This window comes from Balaenoptera physalus (assembly GCF_965194825.1).
Source record: "Balaenoptera physalus genome assembly, chromosome: 1".
Taxonomy (NCBI): domain Eukaryota; kingdom Metazoa; phylum Chordata; class Mammalia; order Artiodactyla; family Balaenopteridae; genus Balaenoptera; species Balaenoptera physalus.
In genome coordinates this window covers 101820714-101844050 of record NC_138882.1, presented here as the reverse complement: position 1 = coordinate 101844050, position 23337 = coordinate 101820714, and the positions used below count along the sequence as shown (strand labels likewise).

Below are 23337 nucleotides of genomic sequence, written 5' to 3'. Positions count from 1 at the left end.
ACTTCCATTAAAACAAAAAAAGGTGATTAGAGGATGGTTATTCACAGTGCAAAACTCTTAAAAAAATAAAATAAAAATAAAAAGTGGCAGAGACAGTAGTGTTCCCCAAACAGTCCATGGGTTCCATTACTTGTCCAGCTCCCCTTATATAATTAAGTTGAGGCCATGTGACCAGTTTTAACCAATGGACTTCTGATGTTAAAAAATGGATTTGCTCAGTTCCAGTCCATAGGTCTTAAGACCAGCAAGCCCAGGAGCCATGTGTTGAATTCACAGTCACAAGATGGAACTAGCTTGGATCCCCAAGCCATTACTTAGAAGGGAAGAACCCAAAGCAAACAGTGCATGTGTGAAAAATAAACTTTAATGTGTTAAAGTCACTGGGGTTTGGGGTTTTTTAGTTACCACAACACAGCCTAACCTTGGCAAAGACATAAAACCTACCCACAAACTAATCAGAGAACAATTTAATTCAGATGACCACTGGGTGGACAGGATAAGGTTAAATGATTGACAAAGAGCTTGGAGAGGAAGTAAAAGAAGGGTAGATATTGGAACTGTAGGGAGAAAAGGGAGCATATTTCAGGGAGAAGAAACACTAAGAGCCAAGCAAGAATTCTAAAACTGGGACTGAATGGAAAGGGAGTAGATTTCTCCAGAAATAGAGGCATTTTTGTCATTTAGGTGTTCCATGAGCCAGTTCATTTTCTTGCTACTTATTAACCTAACCCAAGTGTCCCTTGTCAAAGGCCTGATGATCAATGCTCAGGGCATGAACCTTAACTTGAATAAATACTAGAAAGGAATGCAAAGGTCTACTCAGTTTTCTATCTTTCATTCTTAAAGTATCAGCCAGGGATTCAGATCAGGTTTTTATTCCACTTATCCCACAACCACTCAAGCTCTAGTCTCTACAAGGGTAGAACCAGAAACTGTCCAATCCCCCCACAGCCTCCTGCTTCTGCTTCTAAGACTACAGTGATTTTCAGGGCCCAGAAATCCTGGTACACCACAGTTCTACTCATTACTCTATTTGTCGGTCTGTCCACTCACTCATCTATCCATCATGGCTTCCCAGAGGTCAGAACATCAGTTCAGCATGATTCTTATCGGTGAGAGGCTCACCATCTAATTGAAGTTTGAACATTATTCTGTGAGGAATGGAAGGTATAGTGAGCAAATAAGTGACACATCAGACTTGATTTTAATAAAGATCATGTTGCAAATTGCATAGTGGAAGTAAAATTAACAGCAGGGAGTTTGTAGTTGTCCAAACAAGAGACAATGAGTTTTTTTTTAATCTATAGCAATACCATATCAGTGGATATGGTATCTCTCTCCTAGGGAGACTTAGGAGGAGAACTAAGAAGAATAGGTAAGTGAATGAAGATGAGGGAGGCCGGTAAGTCAAGGCTGACACCCAGGTTTGGGTGAGTGTATGAATGGTAGACCTTTAACTAAGACAAGGAATAGGAGGAAGTTGGTGGTGATGACTAATGAGGTTGATTTTACATATGTGGAATTTGAGGTCACTGCAGGACACCTGGGAACAGATACATGAGAAGAAAATGGAAATGTGGAATCCAAAGTTCAGGAGAAAAGCCTTAAGTGGAAATGGAGCCTTATCTACCTGGGTTGTAGGTTATGGCTAATGCCCGAAAAATTAATCAGACATACAAAGGATGACCTGGGGGATGTGGTGGATGGTTAATTGTGCCAGATGATCAAGAAAGGTCAAGTAGGGTAAGGCCTGCAATGTGATGACCAGTGGAAATGACAATTACAAGGTGGAGTGGAAGATTCTTTAGCCTTCATTTAGCTCCTGGTAACTGTGTCATTTTGTACAACTAGTACCTCTTCGCCAACTGACTGCTCCCTTATCTATAAACCTGTCCAATGTTGAATGAAAATGCTCCACTTTTTGGAACTGTCTTCCACCCCAACTATCCAATGTTTATAACTACTTAGCCATTCCTGCTAGCCGTGGCTTTCTGGACCACAAGTGGACTTTTGACTCACACTGAGCCAACTGGAATCTCTTTTTGTCTGTTGAGAATATAGACTGTGTTAACCAATGAAGCCATAAAGCTCTGTAAAGGTGGGGTCAATCATCTCAAATCACCTATGATTTAATTTTACGGGGGAACCTGGATTCTATAAGAATTTAAGTTTGCCTTAAACCAGTATTATTCACTTGCTTTAAATTTGGCTGTTGGGATGATTTTTCCCAAAGTCAAGTTCTCTCTCAAGTTCTCTCCTGCATACAAAAGTCCCATTCAAGTAAACTATATCTCCAGCCTCTGATATATTGTGTCCTTCCTCCTGCCCTCCTTCCTTACACCCGTTTTTCTCCAGTCATATCACTCATGGAAAGTTACCTTGCTGAACTCGTGCAAGCAATTACTCTTGGATGTCGAAATAAAGAACTGTGCAAAACTTAAACCAATATTGGGAATTGGGATTCTCTATAGGCTAGGTAACAGCCCATAAAGTCTAGCTTGTCCATGTCCTCAAAATACTACCTATTTTACCACATTCATAACAGACCCGCCAAGCTGAAACTCACGCTCTACGCATGATCACTACCTACATCAGAGCAGGAATGGGTGAGGTCGAGGAGGGGATATCATGACTTCCAACTTTCAGAGAGTATCTTTTTGGAAGTGAGGGAGAGAAGGCAACTGATACAGCTGTAATGGAAATTCCTCTTCGCTCTGAGGATAGATCCCTTTATTTCTAAGGGCTACCCATCAAATCTTAATCCAAAGGCAAAAAAGGGGAGCCTCCTTCATAACACGAATTAACTATGAGCATTCAATGCCATCAGTCTCTTAAAAATCTTGAGCAGGAAAGGACAGAAAGAGGAGAGAGGATGAGAACGAGGACACAGATGTGCAAAACATAAGGAGAATGGAGGACAACTAAGGATGCAAAGCAGAGAAAGAATCAAGAGAGCAAGGGAATTACGTTCAAAACTCCAAGAAGCAAATTTAGCCAGAGGTTTAAAAAAATTATTTCTTGCTTTATAATGAAGTAAATAACAGAGTTGAGAGAACAGTGCTACCTTTTGATGAATGAGTGTAAGTAAGCATTATCTATAATCTGCAAAGCACTAACTGTTATCTTATTTTCATACTCTTTCTGACTCAGTTTCCTCATCTTAAAATAAGAGGCCCTGGAGCTTAAGGTGTCTAAATTACTTCCAGCTCTTAGACATTCCGTGGGGAAAGGACAGGCATGGTCCCCAGAGATACCTGAATTTCTTGCAGCATATCTGAACATTTAAACCTAAAGACATTTGGTACTTACTAACTTAATTGAATTTAAAGTGTTTTTTGCTTTTTTTTTAAAAAAAAAAAACCACACAGATTAGAATTTCTCTCTCTTTCACAGAGAAAGCCAAGCACTTGATTATGTACTTGGGTTAGGTACTAGGCATTTGACGCATCTGGCACGTATCATCACAGCTAGTTCACAGGACTGGCCGCCAGCCCAGGGGTTAAGAACAAACTCAGGGGCTGGCTTGTCTGGATTTGAATGTTAGCTCTATTGATTAAGCAGCTCAGACGTGTTACTTATTTCTCTGTGCCTCAGTTTCCCATCATTGCTAAGATAAAAATAGCAATAATACCAACTTTACAAAATTGTTCTAGAACTAAACGAGCTAACGGTGGTAAAGTACTTAGAGCAGTACCTGGTACTACAGATTTATTCAAAAAAACAAAAAACTTTTGAAAGCTAGGTACTATTATTATCCCTAATTTATAAGGGAAGACCCTAAGCCTTTAAAAAGTTAAGTAACTGGGGGACTTCCCTGGTGGTCCAGTGGTTAAGACTCTGTACTGCCAATGCAGGGGGCACAGGTTCAATCTCTGGTCGGGGAACTAAGATCCCACATGCCATGCAGCACAGCCAAAAGATTGAAAGAAAAAAAAAAGTTAAGTAACTGTGGACCAAAGTCACCCAGCTAGAAAATTGTGGAGCCTCATTCCAACCCGACCAAGACTCCAGAGCTGATAGGCCCTAATGCCTTCTCATGCTGTCTCTTTCCATAGAGCAACTCGTCCACCAGAAGAAGACACTGAACCAATGACTCTGGAACAGACACTGGGAATATGCCACTCTCGTATCTGGCTAGACCAGGAATTCCCAACTGTTTCCTACTGACTTGTGTGTAACATAAAAATTTTAAGTCCTTTTAATGTCATTCTTGTCTATCACTTCAAAGTTTGGTGCTCACTAGTTTCTCTATACACATTTGCTCCACATCATAAAAACAACCAAAATGCAGATTAAAACCCATTCCTTTCAAAAACCGGCTTCTCATCATAACACCTTGGATGAAAATATTGAGTTTTTATTGTGTCCAGGCACTTTGCTAGGCATAAACATTAATTCATATGATCCGCACAATAATCTTCTAAGTTCCATTTTTCAGATGAATAAATGAAATGTTTACATATTTTCCCCAAGCTCATGCAGCTAGCTAAGAGCAGAGCCAGATTTTCAGTCATCTCTGCTTGACTCACAACCACTCTCCTACACTATTCCTTTTAGACTGAAAGAACCCTGCCAACTATGGGATCACTCTATACTCCTCAGAGACTGAAACTCATAAGACAGGACTACGGGGTTTATAAAAATCCATTCACCTACTGTGAGCAAGTAACATGTTAATTGTCCTCAAAGAGATTAAAGGACAGAACACATAAAGATGGAACCACAGAAATTTAAGTGATAAATTGTTTCAGGTAGGCGATTAAATAATAATAATAAATATATGTAATATTTCTTTTATATGTTATACCTTTGTAGATTGTTTCGGACCTTCAGAAACATTAGTCGGTGCTAATCTTGTCTCCTTTACCTAACAGACCTTGAGCAAGTTGCAATAAGCACCGTGACCTCCATCAGAAACTGGGAAGGGCTCTTTTGAGGACTGAATGAGTCCCTGTAGGAAAGGCCCGGCAGAGGCCCAGGCAGGGCAGGCACAGTGCAGGTACTCAACTAATGTCGGGCTCTCTCTCCTTGCACTGCCCATGCCTGGCATTGAGAATGGCTCATGGGGCCCTGAAAATACATCTACAGAAGGAGCCAAGTGAGAGGAATGTGCTGTGATCTCAGTCCTCTAATAGGATTCACACCTTTTGTACGATTGCCTATTTTCTGAACTCAGCTCTGAAATGAGCTATTATCCTCTGTTTCACTCTTCTTCGTATTATCCAAAATAATTCAATGTCCACCTTTCCCTTTGGGAAAATCAAAGGTTGACATGGCTACCTTCTGAACTCAAGCTGTTAAAGATCTCTTTCTTCTGTTCAAAAAGTTTTACTGATTTTGAAAGGTCTTATTGATAAAAAACAGAGAAACTCAGGGGAAAAGGACAAAGAGAAAGAAGAAGAAAGAGAAAGAATAAAGAGGCCAGAAAAGAAAGAGAAGGAAGAGAGCCCAAGAGGAGCAGAGAGAGGCAAAAGGCTACTGAATGCATAATTGCCAACAGTTTTAGAAACTGGTTCAGGTCACAATCACGGAGCATTATTTTTAAAAACCAAGGGGAAAATATTTACACAAAATCCAAAGGATACGTGCTGTTTGTTAAATGCTGTAAAATGACAATGTATTCAATTCATTAATTCATGAATTAGTCTGTGTAATGTTTACTCCTGGCAGCTTAGCATTTCGGAGATGAATATTTAAGAGAAAAAAGGAGAAATTCAAAAACCAAAGACAGAATTAAAGAACCATTTTTTTTTGTTTTGTTTTTACACCTCCATTTGTGTGTCTTGGTTGTATTTGTACAGTGTTGTTAAAATTTAGGGGTTAGGGGTGAATGAAATGGGTGACATGGAACCTTCCAAGTCCCTCTTGAAGCCCTCAGCCTCCCAGGTATGTATAAAAGTCACAAGAATTTCCAACAATTTTCTAATTGTGCTCATAAATGTTAGTTTCAAAAGGCGATTTGTTATAATAAACATATATTACGAGTAAATTAAGCCTTAATTATGTTTAGCAAGTTTTATGTTCTCATTAAAAGCAGAATCACAACAATAAACATGACTTACCAGCAGAATTAACTCTGCCGCAATTGTCTACTCTTCCCAAACATTCTTTGTGTGCTCTTGCACCACACTTAACACATAAATAGCCTTGATAAAATGTTCCCCTGCAAGGTAAAATTAGAGGGTGATAGGTTAAAAGGTGCAAAATTCTGCCTATAGGAAATCATTACTGCCAGAAAGCAAAACAAGAGAACACAGTGCTATGCCGAGTTCCCTTCAGTGGAGGGAGAGGACCTTCCTGGGTTCTGAAGGAACTGTCCAGGCACAAGGCCAAGGAAGGACCTGATGGATCCAAACTCGTAAGGCAATATCCCCACTTGAGAACATTTTGCTGGGACCTTAGCAAAGTCCGAAACATTTGGCAATTATACCAGTTCCTTTAAACTGAAAACCAGGATCACACCAACTTACCTCAGGAGCATCTGGCAGACTTTGCAGGATGTAACCCGGTTGAAGGTGTGCATCTTGAACTCATGGAAATTGGAGTCTGCATAGTCTGGCCTTATGTTGGACCTACACAAAGGGAAAAAAGTAACATCCTCAAGAAAGTTTCACAACAAAACCGCAGTCTAATTCATCAACATTACATTGGGTAGAGAGGTGATTCAGTCAAATAGGCTATTAAATATGCAATGTTTTCTAAGCCAAAGTATGCTTTGCTTTAAAATATGCACCAAAATCTGGTTGCGTGAGAACCAGCAACTTGTAAAGATTGAAACAACCTAATCCTCCTCAGCACTGAGTGTTCCCAGGGAACTTTACAGAATGGCCACGTAGGTCAACCTGTCAGGAGAAACATAAAACCTGCTGGATATTCACACTGTGTGATCATTTCTTTTCTCTAACCACATCACTGAAACAGAAATGAGCTGCAGGGGGCGGGAGGGAGGGGAAGAGGGTGCTGCATTTCCACATGGTCCCTATCCAAACAGGTATGTGGATTATGTAATGATCTGTAAAAGTGAATAAAATTTTATAATAAGTGTTGAAACAAAGCATCAGTCTGATCATTAAAAACTTCCTCCTTAACAAACAGTCCACTTTCCTTGCAATCCAAATAAAAACTAAGCAAAATTATTTTATCATTTATATTATACACATATGCAAAAAAATACTAAGCATACTGCACAATGACATTCACCGTGTATTTACTCTGTGCCGATACTGTTATAAAAATATGATTTGTTCATTATATCGCACTTAACCTTCACACCAATCCTAACTGGTAGACACTAATAATATCACTAGTTTACAAACAGGGAAACAGAGGCTTACATTAAAGTAAAGGAAATGGCAGAGCTGGGAACTCCAACCCAGGTCTGTGCTCTTAGCCACCAAAGCTATAGTGCAAGGAGGAATTCAACAATATTCACCTTCATATAATTAGATTTTTGTGTCTAATAGGCATGTTGGAAACTGTTAAGTTTAGTCATCTCCAGAGGATTTTTTATATTATTCTTAATTTGTCCATGTCACCAAAGAAAGCAGAAAAATTAGGAAAGGATAAGTTAAAAACGAATACAGATCAGAGGTACACCTAGAAAGCGAAGATGATGTTCTCTGAGATGTTACAAGTAATTTGTGAGACTGCAGGAAAAGTTTGAGATACTGATGAGCTAGGATTTCCCCTTTTATAGAACACAGCAACTCTCAACCACATTGGCGTAATGAAGCATAACACAGGCGGGTGACCAGGCATCAATCTCTGAGGTACCAGGAGAAGCCTTATGAAAAAACATTCACAAAGGCAATTGGAGTAGCAGGCAGTGTTGCAGAAGTGTCAGCAAGGTCAGCCTTCCAATCCATCTGCTGAATATGAGCGTGCTCAAAATGAAATCAAATATTAGTGCCATCTGGGATTTCTCTGCTCTGTGCTTCTGGTGACCTCACTTTTTAGGAAAATGTTCCACTGCATGCTGAAAAGCACGGCCATTTCCATAGAGGCATTTTTTTTGTCACTGATGAAGAAGTAGAGTTCTTCTGCAGGAAAGGAAAAGGTGGGAAAAGATAATGATCTAGAAACAAAACTCTCTTCACATTGTTTAGAAAACATTTGATTCTTGAGTCCATACAGCCAGATGGGAAGCGCCATTGTTCATTCCTCTCTGAGCGTCAAGGTGATAGTCATAGAAGAATTGTCAAATAGCAGCTTCGGTCCCGGGAACTTGAAGAATTCATCACCCTGGAGTTTCAGAATAAAAGTGGTCTCCTTCAGGCAGAAACTCAAGTAAATAGATACCAAATAGGTAAGAATTTAATTAATCTTAGAAGTCTGCCTGGGACATAGGTAGAACACCTCTCTCCTAGGGTCAACCCAAGTTGTGTGTGTGTGTGTGTGTGTGTGTGTGTGTGTGTGTGTGTGTGTGCGCGTGTGTGTGTGCGTGTGTTTACCATCATTTGTATTTAACACTTTCACCAACTAACTAGGAATAAGCTGACTTTTCAGAAGACAAAAGCTGAGAGGAAGATTACACTAAGAGGTTAAAAAGAAAAATCTTACATAAAGAAAAAAACTCAGAAAATATTGTTAACAGTAGTTGCCGTAAGTTAAGTGAGACCTGAAGTAGTAGGGTAGAATGATAGAAAGGAACAGTTGGAAGTTTTCTTTTTTTTTTTAACTAAAACTGCATATTATTTTAAAAATTTTAAATCAAACACTAAAGAATAAAAGTTAACTCTATGACCCTTCAACTGCTATTGAGACACTATAGAATATAAAAGCATAGTTGAGGGCAGGAATCTGAAATTAGACCACCTGGGCTTAAATCCTAACTTGCAAATCACTAGCAGGGTGACCTTGGGCAGGTTAGTAAGTATAAAACAGGAATACTAATAAAATCAAGCTTGTAAAGGAAGGTAATTTATATAAAGTGCTTAGGACTTTGCCTAGCCCAGAGTTGGTGTTCAGTAAGTCTTGGCTCTAATTTATAAATTGCTGATTCCAAATCCACATAATAATGATGTGATCAGGATAATACTTTATGAGTGGTGAAGAGTCCCTTGGTAGTCTTGGGAATTTCTAGAGGGTCCCCATTCTCCTGGGAATTTCATTGCAGGAAGGTTGTTGTATGTTCAGTGTCCTTGGGACCAGGAATCCATATATAATGATTTAAGCACAATAAGAAATGGGGTTACTCAGAAGAGCACACATATGCAAAAAGCCCAGGGAATTAGATGAAGTCATATCAAGCACCAACTGAAGAGAAGAGAGACATCAATACACATGGAGATGCAAAAATCAAAGACAGTAAGTTGGCTAGATGGGAAGAGCTGGAAAGGCAGGTTGAAGGAGAAGAGGATAAAGAAACACCAGGTTTATAGATTTGGTAACAAGGACAAAATTGATCAAAAGTAGAGTTTATTGCACACCTCTAATGTACCAGGCACATTAATTGACTCTTCATATATTTTTTCACATTTACTTCTCATAATAAACCTATAAGGTAGAGTCATTCATTCACTTCATATTTATTGAGCACCTACCATATACATAGGCCGTGAAGCAGGAACAGAAAGAAGAGCCCTTTAGCTGGAGCCCGGTGGGTGAAGAGGGGCAATGTAGGAGATGTGTAAGAGAGGTTGGCAGGGCCAAGGAAAGAGTTGATCTTACACAGGGATTGACCTCACATTTAGTTGACAAAAAAAAAATCTCTGTGGCTACTATGTAGAGAATTCCTTGCAGTGCAGCAAGAGTGGACATAGCAAGACCTATTATGGGGTTGAGTTGCCTGCAGATGAGAACTGAAGATCCAATACAAGTCAGCTCACTTGCTTGGTGTTGCAGCTATACAGAAAGGATTCCATTTTAGTAACCTGTTTTGATATACTACAGTTTACTTATGAGAACATGAGTGGAATCTCATAGATTCCATTTCTTTTGCTTCATATAGGGCCCATTATTAATACAATTGATCAGTCAATCAAATATTTATAGAGCGAGGCATGTTGATCCTCTTAAGGCTCCTTATAACTACATGTTCTCCTCCAATTGCCCCCTCTTGTCACCTGGTTCCATGTGGGAGCCAAGCTGAGGACTACACACCTCGGCTCAGCCTAGGCATCCTCTTCATCCTGCAGATCTGCATTCCCACCGTTCCTCAGGCATCTCAAATGCAGCACATACAAAACTCAACTCCATAACTTTCCTAACATACTTGATTCTTTTTTAAAAAAATAGAAACCCTTGTGTCGAGGGCTGATTATCAATAGATGACAGCAACGGAGCTGCTATGTATGAAACCCTGAAGCAACATATCTGATTCTAATCAAATTCTGATTTCAATCCATCACCATTCACCCCATCTTCCAGCTGAGACACTCAAGAGTCATGATGAATTTTTCCCTCTCCCTGAAACCTTCCTACATATTCATTCTCTCTTAACCTCTCATCTGTTCCAATTTCTCCTTCCCTGACACTGTGACTAATTTCTATTGATTCAACCTTAAAAATACCTCCTCTAAAATGCAGGTTCCATTCTCACATCTCACTACCTAATTCAAGCCCTCAATATCTCCTAACTGAATTGTGACAATGAACTTCTTAATTATTCCATCTCCTACTTTCTCTGCCTATTTAAGGCCATCTTCCATACTATTCCCAGAATCACCTTTAAAAATGAAAATATGGGCTTCCCTGGTGGCACAGTGGTTGAGAATCTGCCTGCTAATGCAGGGGACACGGGTTCGAGCCCTGGTCTGGGAAGATCCCACATGCCGCGGAGCAACTAAGCCCATGAGCCACAACTGCTGAGCCTGCGCGTCTGGAGCCTGTGCTCCGCAACAAGAGAGGCCGCGATAGTGAGAGGCCTGCGCACCGTGATGAAGAGTGGCCCCTGCTTGCCACAACCAGAGAAAGCCCTCGCACAGAAACAAAGACCCAACACAGCCAAAAATAAATAAATTAATTTAAAAAAATATAAAATAAAAATAAAATAACAAATGTTCAAGTACAATTGGTGTCTAAATAAAAAAAATGAAAATATGATATGTCACTCACTCCTTTGAATATGTCCACCGGTTCCTATTGCCTACAGGGATAAAGTTAAAACTTCTAGCAATGGCATGCAAAGTGTATTAAGCTATAGCTTTATCTACCTATCACCTGCCTCTTCTTTTCCAAAGACTCACAAGACATACACTATAGACACACAGATCTTCTCACATTTCTCAAGCATATTCTTCTCGTCCATAACCCTCGGTTTTGTAGTCCATTCATTCTAAATGTTTCCTCTAGCTTACAAGTGTTAATTTACCTGGTTACTCATTTAGGACCAGATTAAAAAATGTGACTCCTTTGATAATATCTTCTTTGAGTCTGCATGACAGTGATAGTGATTATCATATCATCTAGATTTCCAAAGTACTTTTTCAGCCTTCTAGTATAATACTACATTGTATTATAACCACTTACCATCTGCTTCCAACAACCAGAAAGCTGTTCTATGCTGTTTATGTTTATATTACCAGGACCTAGCTCAGTGTCTCATATCTAGTATATATTAAGTTGATATTATTGAATAAATAAATTAATTAACAAATATCCCTATCTATACACTAAGTATTCTTCTACTTAGAGGGAAAAGGACTGAAAAAAGAAAAAGCATAGTCATCACACCCTCAGAAAGTTGTCCACTGAGTTAGAGAAACAAAAACATCCATGAAATAACGAAAATTTACAATTAAGGAGCAAAGAAATAAAAAGGGGAGATCAGTTAGTGGTTACATTAGTTAGAGAAAGTCAGTGGTATTTAGTAGATAAAGGAAAGGGGGAAAGTGATATAAGTTTTGGGGGAAAACAAGACTGAAAGTTCACAAATGAATATCAAGTGTTCATAGAACAATGGACAGATCAGGGCATCATCTGTGACACTGTGATGGTTAATTTTATGTGTCAACTTGACTGGTCCACAGGTTGCCCAAATTTTTGGTCAAACATCATCCTGGGTGTTTCTATGAAGGTATTTTTGGATGAAATTAACACTTAAATCTGAGACTGAGTAAAGCTGATTGCCCTCCCTATGTGAGTGGGCCTCATCCAATCAGTTGAAGGCCCAAATAAAATAAAAAGGCTGACCCTCCCTCAAGTGAGAGAGAATTCTTTCTGCCTGACCACCTTCGAAGTGGGACATAGACTCTTTTTGCCTTCAGACTCAAACTGAAACAATGGCTTTGCCTGGGTCTCAAGTCTTCAGGTCGAAGGACAAAACCACACCATCAGCTCTTCTGGTTCTCAGGCCTTTGAACTCATATGGACTATGCCTTTGGCTCTTCTGAGTCTCAGCTTACTGACTCACCCTAGAGGTCTTGGGACTTACCAACCTCCCTAAGTGCATGACAATTCCTTATGACATATAATACACACACACATATACATACACAAACACATATATATATCTATATATATATGTACACATCTTATTTGATCTGTTTCTCTGAAGAAACCTGACTATTACAGAGATACTAGGAAATAATGTTAGGCAGGATTAGTGGGGCCAATTACCAAAGGAGGGTGTGGGAGCAACACCTAAGTTCAAATTTGTCAGCCTCCATAACATTTTCCTTGACACCCCAATGCCAACTTAATATGAACCACCTAGGCTTTCACTAACTTTGTACAACCCCTAAAAGAAATCACCACATAGCATTAAAAGTGCTTGTTTGCATGTCCATCTCCCTGCTGGCCTATGTGGTGCTTGAGGGCAGGGGGCATGACTTCTCCTTTTTAACTTTGGCTCACATTTACAGTTATCAAACATTCGACTAGGAAAATAAGCTGCTAGACATTTATGGTTGATGGAAATCAGAAAAACATGCCTTTACTATAGCATTTAGTTTACTTATTTTCAGAAGGCTGCCTTTGCCACATTATCAGATGGAGATTTGGATGGAGTACAAGAGAGAGAAAGATATTTTTACGATGCCAAAAAATTTTTATCTCCCATATAAAAGAAAGCTGAAGAAAAACAATGATTAACTGAATTTCAATTAAATGTTATAATTTATGTTTATTTACCTACATCCTCTCTTCCTTATGAGAATATTTAATCTTTTTACAAGAACTAGAATGCAACTCATAGATACAAATATATTTCAGTAGTAACTACGACAGGAGTTATAGTTATAGTCAGCTATTATTTTAAAATTTTATATATTTAAAATTAACATTCTTCTCAATTTTAACTATAAACTGATATCTTTTAGTAATATAGTTTTAGAACACAGGAAGCAAATATTAGCAAAATAAAATAATCTGTAATGATCATGACTAATTAGAGTGGAAGATGAGAATCAATTTATGACATCATACTATCTCATGCCCTGTCAATATTACCAACATTCAAATATTCAGTTCATATCTGGGTGCCCACTCCAACAGGAAAAAAAAAAATCACCATTATGGGCATTGTGACAATTATACAAAACACAAAATAGTTTATTTCATCATACTGCGTTAAAAGTTAGGTGAGAGAGCTGGAAGCATAAATTGGTGCTTTGAAAAATACTTGTCTGAATGCAGCAGGCTTTTTTGTGCACCAAAAATACACAGAAAAGTAAAAATATATACACACATAGCTATATGTGTAAATATTGCTGAAATTCAGAAAATATACATTTTGACAAACAAATGCCAGGCATAAAATTACAGTTAACTGTCCCATAAGAAAATGCTGAGCAATCTTAATTTTTCTATGTATTATTCTATTAAATTATTTTATTTTCTATGACATCACAAGATGATGCATCTCATCTTGCATCCTTCTATTAACCTCTATTACTTAAAAGGCAGTAAATTACTATAAGCAATAATACTTAATCTTGTTTTCCAGAGCAAGCATTAAAACTCATTTAAAATAATATGGATACTCTATTACCTTAGGGATACTTAGTTATATCATGTCTCATTTAAAATAAATTTTTTAAGGGATTTCCCTCATGGTCCAGTGGTACAGAATCTGCCTTCCAATGCAGGGGATGTGGGTTCAATCCCTGTTCAGGGAACTAAGATCCCACATGCCGCAGGGCCACTAAGCCCGCGTGCCACAACTACTGAGCTCGCGTGCCTCAACAAGAGCGCCCACGTGCTGCAAACTACAGAGCCCACACACCCTGGAGCCTGCGCGCCACGACTAGAGAGAAGCCCGCGTGCCGCAACGAAGAGCCCACATGCCGCAACAAAAGATCCTGCGTGCCTCAACGAAGATCCCACATGCCTCAACTAAGACCTGACACAGCCCCACCCCACCCCAAAAAAAATAAAATAAAATAAATTTTAAAGTTTTCTGAATTTTAAAAAATTTTCTATGTATTATATATATGTGTGTATATATATATATATATATAAAACAATTTCTCAGATTAATAAAGAACCAAAAAAGCAATGGATCATCTCAAGGGATGTCAAAAAAAGACATTTAATAAAATGTATCATGTGCTTCTGATGAAACTCTAAGTGAACTAGATGTTAGACTAGATGTTAAGGGATGTTTTCATAACACGATAAAGAATATTAAGCTAAAGACAATTGAAAACATATTTAAAACACTATCACAATCATATTAAAGTTTCCTGAAGTCAACTATACTACTCGACATTTTTCTGGAAGAGCTGATCAATATAATATGACAAGAAAAATAAATGTGAGAGATAAATATTGTTAAAAAGTACACAGAATTATCATTTGGAGGTGACATTATGGAGACTACTAGGAAAAGCCAAGAGAAGAAACTTAAAACTAATGACACTAATAAGAGAAAAAGACATATCAGGTGGTGTCTGGAGAAATCCATCTGTAAGCTTCCAATGTTCTCCAGCAGTAAAATGCAGTAACACGTGTCTAGTGTTTTTACCCAGCAAGATTCCTTGCGGCTCATGGCTCAAGGATTTTTGGGGGGTTGGTTACACAGGCAAGATCAGCCACAATCATTAAAAACTCTCAGAAGGAAAGTAGGTGCCCATCATAAACCATTGTATTATTATTATTTTTTTAATTTAGGCAGGCTAGCACAATAAAATTCAGTACCCCTGGCACACCAAATAACCTTACCACTTAGTACCATAGGGACAGGGAACATTTCAAAACCCAAGTTCCCAGATGTCAGTCAAGGTCTAAGCCTGAAAGCAGACTTTGCTAAAGATAGCAAACTCAAGCCTGCCATGTTAACTCTTTCGTGAACAAAAATGTGTAAGAAAAATCATAGCATGAAATGTTCAGGTTCTGGATGAATAAAATTTTAAAATTAACTGAGGGAAATAAAAAACATTCAAGTAAATAAAAGCTACATACCAAATTCCTGAATAAGAAGCTTGCATATTTTATTATAAATACACTGTCTTTCCTCAAGTTAATTTATAAATTTAAAACAATTCCTTCCTCCCAAACCAACACATAAACACACACACAAACACAAATATACAATGAGAATTTTTTGAACTTGACAAATGATTATAAAATTCAACTGGAAGAATAAATACATGAGAATAGTTGGAAAAGTTTTAAAACTAAGATGAATTATTATAGGGGGTACATGGTAAGCCATCATAACCTAACAGATACTAAAATGTCTTTTAAAGCTAGCATTATTAAATCTGTATGGTACCGACAACAAAACAGACAGAAAGATCAATAATAAAGCCCTCAAGGAGATCACACATGTGCAAAACCTCAGTATGCAATTTTTGTGGCAGTTTGTTCATTTATTTTTCCATTCAAAGAAAAAAAAAAACAAAAACTTAATATCTAATACCAGGCAGTGGGATATAATGATAAGCAAAAACAAGTAAAGTCCCTGCCTGATTGGTGCTGGTAGGGAAAAGAAATATCTAAATAACTCTATAAACAATTGTGAAACTGCAGGAGTGACAACTGTCACAAAGAAAGATTGTATTATGAAAACTTACAATTTGGAATGTGACCTTATCTAATGATTATCACAGAAGGCTTTCCTACAGAAACAATGCTTGAGCTGACATCTAAAGATGATCAAGAATTCAGGCAATGAAAACGAAGAATGTTCCAGACAGAGGAAAGATAACAGATTATAAATACATTTTAGAAAGTACACTTCCAGCTTTTTGAAAATGTTCTATCACCCATTTTATAACAAAATTAAAATTCAGGTAATTAAAGATTTACATTATTTATTTGATAAATATGTATTACATACCTGTGATGGGCCATGAATACTGCCAGCAATAAGGAATAATAAGATGGACAAAACCACTGCCCTCATGGAGTTTATTTAAATGTCAAATTTATCTATAAATCTATATTTAAATGTAAAATTTAGAGAGAAACCTGAAATTTGTTTTAAGCAAAAAACAAAAACATAAAAGTACTTGAAGAAAATACTGATGACTACTTACATAATCTTTAAAAGTAAAAAATAAAGATAGCTAGATTTATTTATTTGTAAAACCCCAAATTCTTCCTTGAATCAAAAATAATAAAAATGAAAAGAAAAAGCAGGAAAATATCTGTAATTTTCATGATAAAAGATTAACGTCCTTGCAATATATAAATGCTCTTAAAATCTATAAGGAAAAACAATGAACACTCCAAATGAAAAATTAGCAAAGAAATTAACAGGGCAATTTATTAAAAAAAAAGAAATAAAAACAATTAATAAATATACAAAACATATTTAAGTTACTAGTAACCAAAAGAAATGCAAATTTAAATAAGATATCATTTCACATTAACAAACTGGCAAAAAAGAAAAAAGGAAAAGAAAAAAAGATAATACCTAGTGTAGATGAAACTATAGAAATATCCAAAACCTTAAAGATGTATTAATCATATGACAAAAAATTCTGCTTATTAGAAGTAATCATGAAGGGCTCACTACAACATATTTAATAATTAACATTGGAACTGATTTAATTAAAAATAAGGAACAAGGTAAATTATAGCATATCTATAGATGGAATATTATACAACAATTAGAAATGATAAAGTGAACATACATATTAACCAAGAAAGATATCTGCAATATATTAAAGGAGAACAACTTTATTCCAAACTATCTCCAGAACTGTGATTAATATAAGACACAACTGCTTGCTAACATACATATGTGAAAATGTGAATAGGTAGAGGCATTATGAATTATGAATGATTTTTTAAAATTTAGAGTTATCTGTTTTCTAAAGATTTTACAGTGAATATACATTATTAAATTTATTCCTTACATCTACTGTTTCCAAAGACAAAAAAAAAGCAAATACAACCATAACAATCCACAAAAGCTTTAAAGAGGTTAAGCAACTTGACTAAAATACACAGATAATAAGTCATTGAACAGGATTTGAGTCAAAGATTTGTCTCAAAGCCTGTGTGTTTACTCACTATGCTAAAAATATCGCAAGGCAATTAAAAAGCAAAGACAAACTGAATTAAATGTTTGTAGCATATGTGAAAATATTCTTGATACAAAAGAAGCCATTACAAATCAATGATAATACAATGATGAACTGACCCATAGAAAACTTGGCAAAGGATGTGAACAAGGAATTCATAAAGAAAAACAACTCATTGACAAGCCTGTAATAAACTATTCAGCCTCATTAGTAAATGTAGAGACATGGGAAGGCTACAGGAGACACATTGTTTGGAAACTGTCATTCCTGGACCCTGATTGCTTTGCTCTCCCCTTCTCACCCCCCTCAGGGATGTGATCTTAGTGATGCTGCATTCAGTCTAAGAGCTCATCATTTGTAAATATTCCCATGAATGGAAGCACACAGACTGTTAGTGCTTCAACATGGAAGGCTAGCCCCAAGTATAGAAGGATAGTACTGCAGCATGAATTGAATGTTCTGGAATAGGCAAGATGCTGCCCCATGCAGACAAAGTAACTGACAGTTATGGGCCCAAGAAAAGCTAGTCAAACTATGGTGCATTTGTTCCTACTCTATCTGCTGTCAATAAGACCTTCTATCCTTGACTAATTAAAAAGGATTCTATTCAGACTTCTTGAGTGTGAGGGGTGGGATGGTTTTTGGTTTTTGTTTGTTTGTTGTTGTTGTTTTTTTCCCCCTGCTAAAACAGAGCCCTTTAGAAAACCTTGGTTTTCAAAAAAATGAAAAATAAAACAATATTTTTTTTTTACAATAGTGAATAATTGTTAACAAGCTGTGTCCAATGATAAGGTACTGGACAAATATATTGTGATACTTCCACATAATGGAAAAACAATCAGCCATTTAATCATATCGAAGAAGAGTTTTCACAAGAAAACATAAGTATAAATGTATTCTAGAGACAGTGTTCATGTACATATGTATATATGTACGTGTGTATCTGTATGTAAATATGTATCTCTGTTACCATAGAAAGGGATAAAACACATACAAGAAAAGAGGAATTAGAACCGAAATAGAGTCTCATAGCATCACGTAATGTTCCTTCATTGTACTTGCAACAATTTCCTTGTTTACATTTCTTTGTATGATTATTTGACTAATGCTTATTTTCCCCCCAAAGAATTTAAGCTCCATGAGGCTGGGACTGTGTCAGATGTGCTTATCACTGTATCTCTGGCATCGTGCACAGTGCCTAACATACACAGGAATTCAACAAATGTGTTGATGTTTAATGGAGTATCAAAAGAAGATTAAATACATATGAGTAAAATAAAGTTAGTATATAAAATGTATTCCAAAATATAATTGATTAATTGTTAAACATGTTACAAATTTACTGCTATACTTCCTAGCAACCAAAGCAAAGAGGAAAACAGGATCACTTGAAAGATAATTGTATAAATTTTCCTGGCACCAAAGTGGAAGAAAAATTGCTCTGACAGATTTTTATAAAAGGGACACTGTGTGAGATATATAGACAATGTCTTCAACAACATCCCCATAAATACAGTTGTACCCCTGCCCCTTCTAGCCCTTCTTGATATGAGTCAAGGGCATAATGCTGAAGTATTGCTCAGCAGAAGCAATTCTATGGGGGGCCTTTCAGGACCTATTCCATCTAATGCATCATCACTTAACAGCCATCAGCTCCTCTAAAATTAGATACCAAGTTTGGCTAGTCAAATATTTTTCAAATTTAATAATTCCAAACATGAAAATTATCTATAGATAAAACAAACATTTGTGCCAAATCTTCAAATACTAGACCTAGAGGTAGTAGTCCTTATAATTTAGAAGAAATTTCTGAAACAGATAAAAGGCTGCTATCTTAATTGACATTAGCTTATATAAATCAATTCTCTATGAGGACTGAAGACAGGTCAGATAAATAGAAATCCCAGAGCTCAAAAAAGACCTCAGGTTCTTTGAAATAGAGACACCATTCCCCACACAGTCCCCCACATGCAGGACAGATCCCTGAGCTACCTGGGCAAAGGATCTCACTTAGTAGAGTGTCTCGTACACCCTTAGAATCACCAAGTAAACATTCAAGAGTGTCCCAATAGTGCGTCCAGGTTGTTTTTTGTCAAGTTACAAGCACTTCTGAGGTCTCCAGTTCTGAATAAGCATACTTCAACCAAGTAAAGTCTTAGCCAAAAATCAAAATAAGATCAATCATTTTTTACCTCAAATTTAGGCTTTCCTATAAGATCCAACTTTAACAGTCTCATTAAACAGTGTTTTCTTCCCCCCTTCCTTTGTTAACATGAAAAATCCAGAATAAAATCCAAATATTTATTTTTAGAATATCCTACATTGTGAAATTAAATCTACCAAACAGGTAATGGATAAATACAAAAGACTTTATTCATAAAATCTTTCAGTAAAGTATCCTAAATCCTTAACTGTTTTTTCACAATTTGTTCTCACAATACAGTAGCATACTAATGACACTGCTGGCTATTTGAAAGGGCTAAAAAATGAAAAACAAACAGGTCCTTCAAAAACCAAGTTAAAAAAACAGAGTTCAGAAGGGACATCTTCAACTATTCCTAAGGATTCATAAAAGGAATGAAAACAAAAAAGAGATTTATAAATCACATCCAAATCTTATTCTTTGTATTCCAAATCACGTACCATTTTTTATCTAGGGAAATGAATAAATACTTTCAAAATACCAATAAAAATAAGATAATGCTTGGCTCTGAAAAACAGTATTTTCTTATCTTCTATATATAGCACTTCTTTATCTCATTCAATGTTGACTTTATAGTCAATTTTAAATATACATCCATCACTGAATTTCTGTGACATCTCAAAGAAACTGTTGAATGAAATGTAAAGTAAGTTAAATCCATAATAAATTTAAAGTGGAAAAAATGTCAGACTACATATAATTTGGGTCTTTGTTATAAACTTGATGTGTGGCTTTTGGCACATAACATATTGATATCTTTCTATTTCTAGTCTCCTCACCAATCAAAGAACTCTATCTGTCATCCCTGCTATAGAAGGAAGGCCATGGTCCAGGACTGGGAGAAGGAAGAAGGGTCATCATTTTTGGGTCCTTTTCTATTTATCATTCAGATTTGTTCTGAGGATAAAGTGAAAGCACATATATATACAGCTTATTAAATTTTATTTATTAAATGTGAAAAGCATTATACAAATGCTAGATGCTATATCTACTATTATTGTTAGTGTTGTCATAAGTGACAAGGATATAGTGGAAAACCCTGAGGCCTCATAAAGGTAGAACAAAATAAATGATGACCTACCCATCACCATATCCTGAATCAATGGGAATAAAGCTCTTCTTGTATTAAAGAGTTAATGAGCACATTAAAACATTTTTTTTATTTGTTCATACAGTCAAATTAACTAAGTGCCTATGATGTGCCAGTCACTTTCTAACACTGGGAACACAATAGTGAATTTACCTCTCCTCAACCATCACGGACCTCCAGTTAATTTGGATTATCTTGCTTTACTTCAGTTCTTCCATTAAAATAGATTGTTTATGCTCTTGGCAGGCAGGGGCGGGGAGAGAGAGAGAGAGAAAGAGAGAGAAGGAGAGAGAGAGAGAGAGAGAAAAGCCACGTATCTCCCACTGTGTTAGCTATTCCATGTAAGGGATAGGTTCTAGAGAATTTGGATTTTCTCATTCTCTGGTCCAGTAAATCTGTAGCATAACTCAAACATTCAAGATAACATGGATTAGGAATGCTGAGTGGGCACAGTAAATTTAAGTTCTTGTAGCACATTTTAAATTAAGTCTGATAGCATGAAGTTTGCTGTTGAATTAACGTGTTTTAGAAGCATATGGGGATGGAGATGATACTGCTGTGAAGTAGTATTTGGAAACAATAGAAGGAAATCTGAAAGGTAATCTGACAAGCTTCACAAGAACTTCCCCTTCAAATGCTATGATGATTATATATGAAAAAAAGAGTTTTGTTATCAATACTCCCACTTTTGCATATAAAGCCTCTGTTTTACACTAAACTCCACGTGTAGAAGTTCAGTATAAATTGAGCAGGATTTCAGTACAAATTTGTCATGAATTGAGGCTACTAGCATTTATCAAAACCAAAAATCACTCTTCAGCAAAAGGAAGGTTAAAGTGTTAAATATACTTATTTTTTTAAAAAAGCATATTTATCATTAACATTACTGTGACATAACAGACAACTAATAAAGATTTTTAAAGTGGTTTGGGAATATTCTAGGCCTTATGGGGCTTACAGGTTACAAAGATACTTATCTCTAAGCTTGCCATAAAGTTGTAGAGACAAGACTCACACGTCGACAACTTGTAAAGAAGGTAAGAACTTGAGCAGGACTTGGAGAACTTGAGCAGTTACAGAACTAAACACAACAACTAGAGACCAGAGGAGACAGAGTGTGAGAGAATGGGTAGCTACTGAGAGCCCCCATGCCAGAGCTGATATAACTACAACTTTTATCAAAGTAGGAGAGGAGTAATTGGTGTTCAAAGATGTAAGCTGGGCAAAGCAGAGACTTGTTCAGGTGAACAGCTTGATGCCCAGAGTTCTAAAGTGGACAATAGAATCATTTATGGGTTCATGCTTCCAGACTAAGTTCAGGCACAAAAAATTGAATCAGGGCATTAAAAAAAACACAAAAAAACCAAGAAGGTAACAGAAGTCAAATAGACCTGGATGGAGGGGTGAGGGGGCAATGTGTGCATTCAGCAGAATAATTAGAGTCAAATGACTAATCCCAAGGTACAGGCTGCTACTGTATGCCTTTTAAAGAATTTCCCGGAGCAGGTCAGGTGCTGCTAAAGGCTAACAGATGAGAACCACATGGCCAATGACCTTGACCAAGGTCTAGGACCTCTGGGAAGCTTTTAGCATTTGAGCTGGAAAGAATGGAGAAATCACACTGAGAAGGCAAGGCATTCCAATATCTAGAACTAAGCCGGGGTTAGACATAAGTGGGGAAAAGGCTGGATAGGTAAGGAAAACAGAGCCTTCAGAGGGTAGCAAACACTCCTGACCTTCAAGGAGAGAAACATAATGAAAGCTGTGCTTTCACTCGACAGCAGTTGGGTAGAAACAAACACAGATGCACCTCTCTCTCTCTAAAGGAAAACACAACTCCCCTAATGGCATAAGGCTACCTGAGAGGAAGGGAAAACCTGAGGCTTCTAAAGTCTCTTCCTGAGCCTGAAAAAAATCTGATGATGCCTTGACATCAAACTACACAAATAAAGCAGGAACCTCAAGGTAACTTTCAGCTTTGTCCAGCCACAGAGCAGCTGAGGGCCACTGCTCACACAACCTGCTGCTTTATGTCTCCAAGTAGTTGGGTGGTGCTATTTCCCAAATGTTTCTGAAGAAAATGAATCCAGCCTGAGATTACTATCTGGGTGTCTAAAAGAAACGACAGCAAAAGAGGGTTTTGAGACAGCCTGTTTCTGTTTTCAGTTGTGCTTAGAATATGCAGAGTAGCCTGAACCCAGCCTCATTCTCCACTGTGAAGTATTAGACTGATCCTCTATTCCGGCCTTTCTGCTGAACGTTTTTTGTTTTGTTTTGTTTTTTCCTTTTTCCTTCAAAACTAACGAGAGTAGAGAAACTCAGAGTAAAATATTCTGCAAAGCACACTTTTCTCACTATCCTTGTCAATGAACTTCAAATTGTCCTGTGATTTGTGATTCTCTATCCTACAGTCCCTAACCACTGTAAAATAATTTAAATTCCCGAATGAGGCCCGAAGCACACAGAACATTAAAACTCAAGTGGCTACTGCCCAAACAAAACACTGGCTGGAAATAGATGCATGTGCCAGTCTACCTCGAAAAAAGAAAAACACAACCACCCTCCAAAAAGTATCAAGACACTCTAGCAAATGGACTCCGTTTCAAAAAATATTTGGGGCTATTATGCTC

General features: G+C 37.1%; 1 protein-coding gene across 17 annotated transcripts in view; it reads right to left on the bottom strand.

The window, feature by feature from the left end:
• Positions 1–23337, bottom strand: part of VAV3 (vav guanine nucleotide exchange factor 3) — a 521969-nt gene that overhangs the window by 264388 nt on the left and 234244 nt on the right. For all 17 annotated transcript variants that reach the window (XR_014261053.1, XR_014261054.1, XM_082451935.1 and 14 more), the window contains exons 16-17: positions 6471–6572; positions 6063–6163 (exon numbers count right to left, since the gene is read on the bottom strand). Coding sequence is in view for 15 of the 17 variants with exons in the window: in XM_082451935.1 (XP_082308061.1) it covers positions 6063–6163; positions 6471–6572 (203 nt within the window). In the remaining 2 variants the exon portion in view is untranslated. The remainder of the gene's footprint in view (positions 1–6062; positions 6164–6470; positions 6573–23337) is intronic.